Source organism: Suricata suricatta, chromosome 15, assembly GCF_006229205.1.
Source record: "Suricata suricatta isolate VVHF042 chromosome 15, meerkat_22Aug2017_6uvM2_HiC, whole genome shotgun sequence".
Taxonomy (NCBI): Eukaryota; Metazoa; Chordata; class Mammalia; order Carnivora; family Herpestidae; genus Suricata; species Suricata suricatta.
The window spans coordinates 32,076,119-32,089,676 of NC_043714.1; the positions used below are offsets into that span (position 1 = coordinate 32,076,119).

A 13,558-nucleotide genomic window follows, 5' to 3' on the forward strand; every position below is an offset into this window, starting at 1 on the left:
TTAAAGTTTGATGGGGGGAAAAAAACCTGAAAGAAGTATATAAAAACCTGCTTGCTTGCTTTCTTGTTCAGTAGAAATACAGCAAAATGGTGATGCCTTACATGAAAATGGAGACCCTTCAGCAAGACCAGCTTCCAGGTAGAATATTTTATTTTAGTATTTGTGACAAGGTAATGTAACATTTCCCATATATGAAGTTTTACAGTTTAACCTTAGTTTAGAGTTTTCCACAGAATTTAAAAGCTTATATCTAAATATGTCATTTGTTTGAATACTTGTAAAAGTAGTTTTTAAAGAGATAAACTTCATTGAGATATAATACACATACCAAAAGGGTTACTTTTATTAAAGTATATATTTCAGTAGATTTTGGTATAACCATCACCACTATCTAATTTCAGAAAATCTCATCACTCTCAAAAAGAGACTCTGGAGGTGCCTCAGTGTCTCAGTCAGTTAAGCATCTAATCCTTGATTTAGGTTCAGTTCATGATCTCATGGTTTGTAGGATAGAGACCACATTGGCTTCCACACTGACAGTTCAGAACCTGCTTGGGTTTCCCTAGCCTTCTCTCTCTTCCCCTCCCCTGCTCGTGTGTGCACACATGCTTGCACGCACGCTCCCGCTTTGTCTCTCTACCAGAATAAATAAACATTAAAAGGGGGAGGGCGTGGCACCTGGGTGGCTCAATCCATTAAGTGTTAGACTCTTGGTTTCAGCTAAGGTCATGGTCTCATGGTTGGTAGGTTCGAGCCCCATGTCAGGCTCTTTGCTGAGCCTGCTTGGAATTCTCTGTCTGCTTCTCTCTCTGCCTCTCCCTGGCACACTTGCATTCTCTCTCTCTCTCTCTCTCGAAAATAAATAAATAAACATTAAAAAAGAGAGGGAGAGAGAGACTCTATAGCCATGAGCAGTCTCTACCCATTCCTCTTTCCCAGCTCCTGGCAGCCACTAATCTACTTTCTGTTTTAGTAGCTTTGTCTATTCTGACCATTTCTAGAAATAGAATCATAAATATGTCACTTTCTATTACTGGTTGTTTTTACTTAGCATGAGATTCATCCATGTTGTAGCATGTGTCAGTACTTCATACTTTTTTATTGGAAAGGGCTTTTTAAAATCTGTATTTAAGCATATCAATAAATAGACGCAGATAATGTGGGAAAATTGGCATCTTTTTGCTATCTGATTTGGCAGCTTCCAGTAGATCACTAGACAATACATGCTCCACAGATTGTAGTCTTTCCTCAGAAATCAGCCTGCCCTCTTAGAAACTCCCTTGCATTCATGTTTGATGACAATAAAAACTTGCTGTTTGGAGTAGTTTAAATGAGAATAAAAACATATAATAGACTGATTATAATGGAATGTATCCTTCAAAATATAAAAGTATATAGCCATAAAAATGACTTCTATTTGAAAAACATGCTGGTATATGACAAGGTGTGACATCTATTAATATATAAAATTACTAACATCATAATTCCTAAACTGACATTAAATGATTCTCATAGAGCACTTGAACAGATAAATATATCTTCTGAATATGTTTTTGGCTTAAATAATTATTTATTTAGTGTTTATAGGAGAAAAGAGCTAAAAGGGTACAACACTAGGTAGATTAAAATATTGTGTGTGCATATTTGTATCTAAAAGATATATCTGTTTTTATAATCTTTATAATACAATCTTAGATGGGTAAAGGAGCTTTATTTTTTTATTTATTTTTAAATTTTTTTTATGTTTTGTATTTATTTTTGAGAGACAGAGAGAGACAGCATGAGCAGGGGAGGGTCAGAGAGAGAGGGAGATACAGAATCCAAAGCAGGCTCCAGGCTATGAGCTAGCTGTCAGCACAGAGCCCGACGCGGGGCTCGAACTCACACTCATGAGCTCATGCCCTGAGCCGAAGTCGGACGCCCAACCGACTGAGCCACCCAGGTGCCCCAAGGAGCTTTAATCGTGACTAGTCTGAAACCTAATGTTATTTATTGCATAGTAAGACATTTTGAATGAAAGAGTAGATCTATAGCACTGGGAGAACTTCACATGAGTTCTCCTTAGACTCCTGGGTCACTTGATTCTTGCTGATTGGGTGGGGAGTGCTATACAAATCAGAAGAATCACTTAGAAACTTCCTTTACTTGTCCAAACTTCCTGAGGACATCTCATTCCAAATACATAAGTAACAAAGGAAAGGAGAGTGGCATTCATTCATTTATCATCAGATACTTATTGAGTGCCTGTTTGGTGCTAGACAGGAGTCCAAGCACTAAGAATACTGGCCCTTTTCCTGTGAAATTTCCTTCTGGTGGGATAAAGGTAAAGAGTGAACAAGTGAAGAAATAAATTAGCTGATTGGAGCTAGTATTAAGAACTGTGAACTCATTGAAATAGGACAAGGTGACAGGAATGGAAGGGAGCCTGTTTCTAAGAGAAATGTTGGGGGAATCATCTCTGAAGACTTGACATTTGGGCTACAATTAAAAAGCCAAAAGTGTACTATTCATGCAGAGTTCTGACTGGAGAGCATTATTCTAGGCAGAGGACATAGCAAGTGCAAAGACCATGAGTTTATTTTTAGTTAATTCATGCTCTACAAATTCTTCCAACTCTAGAATATAATATTTATCTTTTTTTTATAATCCTGTAGTCATTATAATATTACTGCTTGCATATGCTAATTTGTAATAAACACGAAGGCTTTACAACATGTTTCCATGTTCAGTAAAATTGATGTATAGTATATCTATCAAGGTGAGCAAGGAGGAACTTGGAGAGAAACAGGTTAAAGATGAATGGGGGGGCTTAGTTAAAGATGAATGGGGGGGCTTAGTGACACAGTTATTTAAAAAAAATTTTTTTTTAATGTTTATTTTTGAGAGAGACAGAGAGAGACAGAGCATGAGCAGGGGAGGGGCAGAGAGAGAGGGAGACACAGAATCCGAAGCAGACTCCAGGCTTTGGAGCTGTCTGCACAGAGCCTGACCTGGGGCTCGAACTCACGAACCCAGGAACCTCCAGGAACCGTGAGATCATGACCTGAGCTGACGTCAGACACTTAACCGACTGAGCTACCCAGGTGCCCCTGATTTACATATTTTTAAAAACATTAAGGCTGTGTTGTGGAGAGCAGATACAGGATAAACTGTGTATTTGGAAAAGCTCTCCTGTTCATTTACATGATATCACCCAACTTTCTATCCATTATTGTCAATAACATTTAAAATGTTTGACTTTGTAGTCATAGATTTATTTATTTGCAGTTCATGTATTTGCTATAAATTCTTCTAACTGCTATATACTATTTAGATTTTCTGATTATCATGTGCTCATTATTTTAGTACCTAGGGCATTGTAATTTGTAATCAATATTTGAAGACCTCTTCAGCCTATTTTCCAATGTTTAATAAAATTACAGTAGGTTGGAATTAAGTTTTCAACGTTCCTTAATGCTTTTAGAGCACTTTAAAATTAAGATTATTCTTAGACTTAAATACTTAAATATATATAGTTTTTAATGTTACATTTATTTATTTTTGAGAGAGAGAAGGTGACAGAGCACGAGAGGGGGAGGGTCAGAGAGAGAGGGAGACATTGGAATGCGAAGCAGGCTCCAGGCTCTGAGCTATCAGCACAGAGTCTGACACGGGCCTCAAGTCCATGAACCATGAGATCATGACCTGAGCCAAAGTTGGATTCTTAACCAACTGAGCCACCCAGGCGCCCCTTAGACTTAAATATTTAAAATATGCAACTTGATCATTACTTTGAGGGACTGAATTTATTTTGATTTAGTATATTTACATATCAGAGTATATATACAGTTACCTGCTAATGTAGATACTCTTGGAACTGAGAGTAATTTAAATTTTAATGTAGTAAAATCATGCTGTATCTTGTGTTCATCACTCTTTCTACCTGTCACTTTGCTTGGATACTAAGAATTTGGTACATCTTTCTTATGACAATTCTGATGAAAAGTTAATTGCACTTACTGAAGTAAAGCATCTTTTTTTTTGTTTTTTAAGGTTGGCTGTTGAAGGTACTAATGGAATAGATAATCATACACCTACAAGCACCCTAGTTCAAAACTCATGCTGTTCATATGTAGTTAATGGAGACAACACACCTTCATCTCCGTCTCAGGTTGCTGCCAGACCCAAAAATACACCAGCTCCAAAACCACTCACATCTGAGCCTGCCAATGACACTGGTACGTATGGTAATTTAGGACTCATTGTTTAAATGGAAACTAAATTAAACTTTATCTGTGCCTACACTTCTCTTACTGTACTATCTTTCTTATTCTTCAGTGCTGTGGTAGGAATCTAAAGATCTCAATAACTAAAATCTTTCCTAATATTTTGAATTTTGTAGATTATTTAGGAGGATATTCCAAATATATATTTAGTTTAGAAATAACAATATATTTCACTAAGCATGTATTTATATGATAGATTCTTAGGCTTTATGCCAGACACAAAAAATTCATAATATAAAATATATGTCTAAAAGAACTTTAGTGAGTTTATTGATTTATTAGTAATCAATGGTTTCTTTTAGAGAGAGAGAGAGAGAGAGAGAGAGGGAAGCCCAAGCAGGTTCCATGCTATGAGTGAAGAGCCTGATGCAGTACTTAATCACATGAACTGTGAGATCCTGACCTGAGCCAAAATCAAGAGTTGGACACCTAAGAGACTGAGCCATGCAGATGCCCCAATAAATGGTTTCTTAAATCTGTCTTTGAGTGTACACACACAAAAATTTTTTTTTATTACAAATTGGTAGAAAATGGTAGTGTGAGCTTATAGAGCTCTCAGAAAGTTCTTTATTTGCCAGGAGTGTTACTCTATTACAGAAGGAATGCCTATGGAAGATTTCTTCTATAATCCTGTATTTCAGTGGACTCAGCTGTAAAAATTCATAAGTCATTTTTTTGTTTGATCTTTATATATTCTTTTAGATGAATCTCTCAAACTAAAGCATCTTAGGGTTGTTATGTTTTGGTGCTAGAGTTATAATAATGGTCTTTAAATTCCAGAATCTATATTCTTTCCTGTGTTTTATCTATCTATGGGAAAGTATGTAAAAGTAGAAACAAGAATCAATTGAGGAATTGAATGAAAATACATAGGATTATAGATAAGACAATTGTGTATTTATACCCAGGAGTGGAGAGATACTTACCCCTGCTTTGTCCTGAGAGTTTTTGTAAACATGAGAATTAATCTTTGAATGGTTTTTTCTTTTTAAATTTTTTAAATAATATTTGTTTATTTTTGAGAGAGAGAGAGAGAGAGAGACAGAGTATGAGCAGTGGAGGGGCAGAGAGAGCTGTCAGCACACAGCCCAATGCAGAGTCCAAGCTCATGAACCACAAGGTCATGACCTGAGTCGAAGTCAGACGCTTACCTGATTGAACCGCCCATGCACTGAATGGGTTTTTAAAATTTAATTTGTTTATTAATGCTTTTTTTTTAAAGATGGACTTAAAAATCCTGAGTAGTCACAATAAGTAGAACTTTTTGATCATTAACTGAAGGTGGCTGGAAAATGAAGAGAAGAGAAATACACATAACCAGGGTGACATTAGTTAGCAAAATGTATTTATTTTCTGATTTCTGATCTGCTTTGTAGTAAGAACATTTGTCTCTGAGTTATTAGCAAAGCAGAAAAGGAAACATCACCTTACTTTATTTGGAACTGTGCCTAATTAAGAACAGACCAGTTAAAACAGCTGCTGTTTCCGATATTCCATCTTTTATGGATTGTATGAAAAAACAGCATAGTGTGAACAAATATCTTCAGTTAATTCCAGGAGAGTAAATATAGTTTCAGAGAACTATGACTTATGTTATCTATTCTAAATTAAATATTACAGTTTTTAAAAATAGTCTGAGTAGCTATAGAAAGGACCAATATTTTATTATTTTTAAGGTTTATTTATATTTTGAGAGAGTGAGAGTGACTGGGGCGGGGCTGAGGGGGACAGAGGATGTGAAGCAGATTCCGAGCTGACAGTGGAGAGCCCAGTACAGGGCTCAAACACATGTAAGTGAAATGATGACCTGAGCTGAAGCCAAATGCTTAACCGACTGAGCTCAGTAATTTATTTGTTAAAAATATAAACACAGATACCTGGAGTCTCAGTTGGCCTGAGCTGATTCTTAATTTCCCCTCTCCCTAGCTTGTCTGTGCCTGTTCTCTCAAAAAAAAAAAAAAAACCACATAGAAAAATGGTTTATCTGAGTATCTGAGTACCAGAGTTTTTCACAATAAAGGTTGAATCTAGAACTTTTTGATCATGAATTTTCAAGTTCTTAAATAATTATCCATACTAAAAAAATTCCAAGAAAATACCTAATTATCTACTCATAGAGAAATTTGCATTTTATTTTATTTTATTTTTAATGTTTGTTTATTTTTGAGAGAGAGAGGTCGAGCACAAGCAGTGGATGGGCAGAGAGTAAGACACAGAATCCGGAGCAGGCTCCAGGCTCTGAGCTGTCAGCAAGAGCCCAACATGGGGCTTGAACTCACGAGCCATGAGATCATGACCTGAGCTGAAATCGGATGTTCAACCGACTGAGTCACACAGGAGCCCCAAAATTTGCATTTTAAACAGTACAACTTCCTTAACACTCCAAAGAGGTTATACAAAATAAAAATAATACTGTTATAAACCATAGTTCGTTATATGGGGGTTATCATTAGATTCAGAATGTAGCTCCAATTCCATTATTTCTGAAAGTAATTAGATAAAGGGCCAATTATTAAGTTCAGTCCTGATTCATGAAAAGAATAAGAATGATGAATGCTCATTTCAGAAAGGCTTATACCACCACTCTGTTTCATTCTTGTCATCATCCTCCATTTAAAAAAATCTATGGAATTTGGTTATTTAGCTCTTCCTCCTAAAATATTTAGCTCTTTGGTAGATTGGTGAAAGCATCCATGGACCACTGGTTAGTTGCATGTTTTAGTGTTTGGATATATTCAGATATTGCTACAAAAGGGAGGAAGACTTACTGAGGCTCCCCCATTTCAGAATTTCTTACACTCCATGGCTTGTCGGGTGCTCTACAGGCTCTTCCACGGGGAACAAATTCACTTCCTACATTTTTTTTTTTAACATTTATTTATTTGATAGCATGAGTGGGGGAGAGGCAGAGAGAGGGAGACAGAGGATACAAAGTTGGCTCCCTGGTGATTGCAGAGAGCCCAGTGCAGGGCACGAACTCACTAATTGCAAGATCATGACCTGAGCCAAAGTTGGATGCTTAACTGACTGAGCCACCCAGGTGCCCCACTTCTCATGTTCTTATTTATTCTTGCCTGAAATTTCAAGGTGAATATAAAACATGAGGAACTAGAATTGAAGGCTCCATTGTAAGTAGTTCTCATAACACTCACAGTAACTGTTAGGAAACCTAGGACAATCATAATAGCTAACATTTGTGTTATATATGTTGCAAACGTATATATGTATTTATTGATTTACCTTTCACCATAACTAATTGAAGCACAGAGATCACAGCTAGGGGATAGAAGAGCTGAAATTGACATCTATCTAGAGCTCTCTCAGCTTTCTCTGCCTTCTGCTTCTCTGTTCACTTTGATGTGTGTGATTTTTTTTAAAGTGTCTCAGAGTTGTACTGTTCATCTTTTTTTTTTTTAATGTTGTATTTATTTTTGAGACAGAGCATGAGAGGGGGAGGGACAGAGAGAGAAGGAGACACAGAACCGGAAGCAGGCTCCAGGCTCTGAGCTAGATGTCAGCACAGAGCCTGACGCGGGGCTCGAACCCACGAACGTGAGATCTGACCTGAGCCGAAGCCGGAGGTTTAACCGACTGAGCCACCCAGGCGCCCCGTGTACATCTTTTTATACTTTGAAAGACTTCAAATAATATTTCATCTTCCAACTTAGTGATTGTGTTTTTGCCTTCTCTGATAATTGTTGGTGCCATCTGACGAAACAATCTGTCATCATTCTATTGGCTGGTTTAAAAAGGCTTCCAGAACCTATTCTGTTGGTAGCAACCACCTTGCCAGTGCCTTTTGTGTGATCTGTCATTCCTTAGTAGGAGGATGAATTCAGGTACTTGTCAAGGAATGGGGTAATCTTTAAGGCATTGATGAAAAAATGGTATTCTTTTTTCTAATCAAGAACTTTAAAAATCAGTTTTCATGTAACAGTGGGGGTACAGATGGAAGCTTGCATATTCTGGGTATAACACATTACATGTTTTTAGTCCTTTATCTACAATTCAAAGTTCTAAAATCTTTAAAACCAAAAGGTTTTTTGTTGAATTCCTTTGATATCAAAATGACTAGAACCAATTTGAATGTATTCATAGTTTTATCATGCTTATTGTGAGTATCTCTACATATTTTGCCATATAGTATTGTGTTTAATTACAATATATGGCCCTCAAACCTGCTCAGGTATTACTGTAATATGAAATATATATGCCATATTACTTATCTAAATTTCAAAAACTTACAGAATCTGGAATGTACTTGATCCCAAGGATTTCAGATAAGGGATTGTGGCCCTGTGCTAAGTAGTTAAGACAAATGATTTCATTTCACCAGAGACCGTGCCATACAAGAGGGCTTTTTTGTGGGGTTTTTTTTCTTTCTTTTGAGTTTTGATTAAGAGGGTCCATTTGCAGGGCAGTTGGGTGCCTCAGTTGGTTGAGTATCCAATTCTTGATTTCCACTCAGGTCATGATTCCAGGGTTGTGGGATCAAGCCCCTCTTCGGGCTCTGCACTGGGCATGCTGCCTGCTTAAATTTCCCTCTCTCTCCCTCCACCTCTCTCCCCAACACGCATTCTTTCTAAAAAAAAAATTTTTTTAAAGGTCCATTTGATAAGTTTAGTTGCTATAAATATTAATAGTTATTTAAAGCTAAAATGGGAGGCAGTCTTGACATCTGATAGGAGTAGGTTCACATCCCAACCCTGCCATTTAATGTGTTAATGTATGGTCTTGGACAAATTTAATATTCTCAAACTTTAGCTCCTCCATTTATAAAAAGAGGATAATAATTAACTACCTGATAGGATTATTTCAAAGGTTAAACATTCCCTGGACAGTGGTAGATACCTAAGAAAAATACTATTTTCTTCTCTACTTCCCACTGTCCCTAACTTCTAACATGAATGACTTTTTCAAACACATAATTATTCTTTTATTAATAAAATAGATCAGAGCTCAGTATAGTAGGTTTCAGGCAGAACTGATTTCACAAGTTTGTTAGATTTTGTTTGTAGCTTTTTATTTTGAAATAATTATAGAAAGCTGCCAAGAAATGTATAGGAAGGTCCCCCATTGTGAACATACAGTGTGTAACTATAGTACAATATCAGAATCAGGAAATTGGCATCGACAAAATCTCCACTTTGCCTATTACACCTGCACTGTGTACGTTTAGTTCTGTGCGGTTTTACCATGTGTGGCTTCATGTAGCTGCCACTGTGATCAAGGTACAGAAATGCACCATCATCAAAGCCTCCCTCGAGCACTACCCCCTTTATAGCCACCCACTTACAAGTGTGAATTGACTTTAAAGAAACTTAAGATATAACCTAAGATACAACCTAAGATACAAGCAGTTCTTTGTGTCACACTTTTTAGATTTTATTTATTTACTTTGAAAGAGAGAGAACAGATTGGGGAGAGGCAGAGAGAGCAAGAGAGAGCATCCCAAGCAGGCTTCACTGCCAGTGTAGAGCCTGACATGGGGCTTGAACGCGTGAACTGTGAGACCATGAATGACCTGAGACAAAATCCCAAGTTGGATGCTTAACCCACTAAGCCTCCCAGGTGCCCCTGTTCATGTCACACTTTTAAAAAGGAGTAAAAATGATATTCAAATCTTTAGTATTTCTGCCTTTTTCTACTCTAATGCATTCACTTAGCAATATGCACTTAAGGCTCCTCCATGCCTGAACAGTTACAGTAAGGACAAAGGTGTGGTGCTTTGAGATGATCATATCATACAGTACAAGGGAATTCTCAGGGATTAAACATGAAAGTAGAAAGGTATGTCTTGTAACCTAAATGTCAGTAATGGCTGAAAGTAAGGGTTGGATACATTCATTAAGAAACCAAGTCAGTGGATATGGTCTTATATCTGTAGAGAAGAAAAATGCTTTGCATAAACTTCTACATGTAATTCTCCATATTCTTTCATGAGCAAGGACCTATGATTCTGACCTCTCTCTCTGTCTTCCCTTACCTTTTTGTCTTTTATGTTAGTTTGTCCTTTCAGTCATCCTTATACCATTTGTTAACAGATGTTTTTATTACAGCTACCATAAACAGATGTTTATTTTGCAGAACCTTGCCTGGTGGCTTAGTATGCATACATCAGAGTTTCTCAACTTCACACTCTTGACATGGTGGGCCGATAATTCTTTGTTGTGGGTGGCTGTCCAGTGTATTGTATATTCCTGACCTATACCCACTAGATGCCAGTAACATCTCCCTTTCCCCTGGCAGTGACAACCAAACATAGCTCCTGACATTACTGTCTTTGAAGTGGGGAGCAAGTTTGTGCCCAGTTGAGAACCACGGATATATATCAGTGATAATCTCTAATCAAAGATATGCCATCTTACCCCACTCAGAATTTCCCCTATTATTAACATCTTGCATTACTGTGGCACATTTGTTAGAATTAATGAACCAGTATAAATACATTATTATTAACTATGTCCATGGTTTACATCAAGGCTCACTCTTTGTGGTGTATGGTTCTGTGAGATTTAAGAAATTCATGTTGTCATGTACCCAAAATTACAGTATCCGACAGAATTGTTTTACCATTCCCCAAGTCCCCTGTGCTCCACCTGTTTGTCCTTTACCCTGCACTCCTAATAGCCACTGATCTTTATAGTGTCTCTATAGTTGAGCATTCTTCAGAATGTCATATGGTTGGAATCTTCTTTCACTTAGCAAAATGCATTTAAGGCTCCTCCATGTCTTTTCATGGCTTGACATCTCATTTCTGATACTGTCAAGTGATATCCATTGTGTGAATGTACCCCAATTTGCTTACTCATCTTGAATCCTTCTATTTTTGCCAATTATGAATATAGCTGATACAAACATTCATGTTCAGGTTTTTGTGTGGACATAATATTTCAACTTAACTGGATTAAAAACCAAGACTGCTTTATTATATGAGTATGGTTATTTTGTAAGAAACTGTCAAACTGTCTTCCGAAGTCGTTGCCCTTTTGTTTTCCTACCTGGAATAATGAGAATTTCTCTTGCTCTGTTTTTTACCAGTATTTTTTGAGGAGTGTTAATTTACTTTTTTTTTTTTTTTTTTTTGCATTGCTGAATCTTTCCATCCAGAGATATTTTATGTGTGTCTCCATTCATTCTGTGTTTTAAAATGTCTCTTAAGAATGTTTTTAGTTTTGTTTAGACAGGTCTCGAGTGTGATTTTGATGTTGAACTTCTGTCTGGTCATTGTGCTAATACATTTTGGTCAAATTGAGTATTAATAGCTTTTCAGTTGATTCTCTTGAGTGTTCTGTTTTTTTTTTTGTTGTTGTTTTGTTATTGGATCAGTTGTTTAATTAATTAGGTTCTTTATAAGAAATTTGTGGAACACCAGTTTGTGAGGGTAAAGTCCATTTGTGAGAGGAAACAGAACAGAGTAGCCGTGAAGCCAAGGGACGGCTTTGATTTTTGGCAGCATTTGTGAGTTCACAGCTTTCTGATCAACGGCGTGCTGTCCTTAATCTCCTATTTCCCTTTCTCCATGTTGAAGATCTCATGTTCCTGGTGTCTGGGTTTACTCAGCTGCTAATTCTTGAAGAAAGCATCAGTGAGATGTTTTGGGGTTTTCACACTGCTGATACCAGTGTTGGAAGAGGTGGCAGTGACAGATTTCTGGTGTGTTCTACAGAGAGGGAGTCGATTGAGGGCCATAGGTCCAACCACAAGTAGCAAGCCACTACTTCAGGAAAACCACCCTCTTGCCTTTGGGCTGCCCAGTGAAGGTGATCAAAATGGTCCCAGGAGTGATGCTAGCTTGTGGTTTCCTCACGTGCTGACTGAAAGGTTTACCACGGCTCAGGAGCTTTCCAGGTACACCTTCAGTAGGATAATACCTAGACATTTTGTGAAGTTTAATCACTTGGGTACCACCATTCTTGTCACCACCAACTGATTTTGTGATAGTAGCAAGAATCTTTTCCTTTCTCTTTTCAGCCCTGGATTTAGCCGCTGAATACTTCTTCCTCTTGTACGTGGCCTTTCATAGCCTATCAGGAATATCTGCCAATTCCTGATGAGAACAGGGTTTTAGCTGCAGTGGGGCTTCCTCTTCTTTGGCATTTTAGTCCTGAGGTTACTCTTTTTAACCTTGCACTACTATGAGTCTTCTTGGCTTCGATCTTTTCCCTTTACTATTTGGCTTCTCAGCTTTTTGCAAGATGGGACAGAGATTCTCGTGAGTATTCTAAATAACCTTATTCTCTGTGAGTGACTTTTACCATTTTACTTCCAGTATTTTTCACTTCTTGTCTTACTGCATTGTCAAAGTAATCAGCAGTATTGGAGCGGTGGTTGTAATCTTCCTTGTTTTGTTCCTGGTTTTAATTTGTTCTTGACCTTAATAGAAATTCTTCTAATGTCTTATACTTAATATATGATACTTACTGTGGGTTTCTGATGGATAATCTAGATTATTTATTTTTCTTGATTCCTCTTATCGAGCATTTTATCCAGGTTTTATTGAATTCTTTTTGGTTTGTATTGAAAATAGTCTTTTATTTTTTAATGTGTTACCGTAGTTGATTTTCTAACATAAAATCCTAATATTGAACCGTATTAGAATTTATTTAGTTTCAACTTAAGGGTCATTTTACCCTTGTAGAATAAACTAAGAAACTCCTTTTTTCTTTGTCTTTCCTAATGTACCATAATACTTTAAATAATATTGAGAGTGTTCTGTTCATTGAGGCTTCATAGGATTTTCTCAGAAAACTGAGCGTTGTGTCCTTTGGGGGAGTGGTATGATCTTTCTTCGCCTTTCCAATTTCTACTCTGATGAGTCCTTTCTATTTTCAAAGATTTTATTTTTAAGTAACCTGTACACCCCACATGGAGTTTGAACTCCATTCAAAAAAAAAGTTGCATGCTCCGCTGACTGAGCCAGATGCCCCATGATGAGCCTTTTCAGTTTTTCTGTCTCTTGACTTAAAGTAGTTAATATGTTTCAGACTTAAAAGTTGTATGTGGCATTCCTAATGTTATTCATATTATATTTGTTCTTTATAAAACTTAGAAAGGTGTATTTCATGGTTTCTCCATGAAATAAAAATTCCTCTGAAGCATTTGTTAAAAATAGAGATTCCCAAACCCTTCCTTGGAGATTTCCCCTAGAGATTCAGTAAGTCTCGAAAGGGAATTGAGATCTGTACTTTCAACAAGATCCTAACTAATTCTTATCAGGTAAGTTAGGAAATTCTGATCTGTTTTATTGATTTTTTAATTCCTTCTACCATCTCCCCTCCCCCCCAACTCTA

At 37.0% G+C, this 13,558-nt stretch overlaps 1 protein-coding gene across 5 annotated transcripts in view; it reads left to right on the top strand.

Moving 5' to 3' along the window:
- WWP1 (WW domain containing E3 ubiquitin protein ligase 1) overlaps positions 1–13,558 on the top strand; it is a 119,919-nt gene that overhangs the window by 51,425 nt on the left and 54,936 nt on the right. For 4 of the 5 annotated variants that reach the window (XM_029923206.1, XM_029923209.1, XM_029923207.1 and 1 more), the window contains 2 exons: positions 72–138; positions 4,033–4,217. In XM_029923206.1, coding sequence (XP_029779066.1) covers positions 72–138; positions 4,033–4,217 — 252 coding nt within the window. The remainder of the gene's footprint in view (positions 1–71; positions 139–4,032; positions 4,218–13,558) is intronic. The other variant, XM_029923208.1, reaches the window with a different exon arrangement.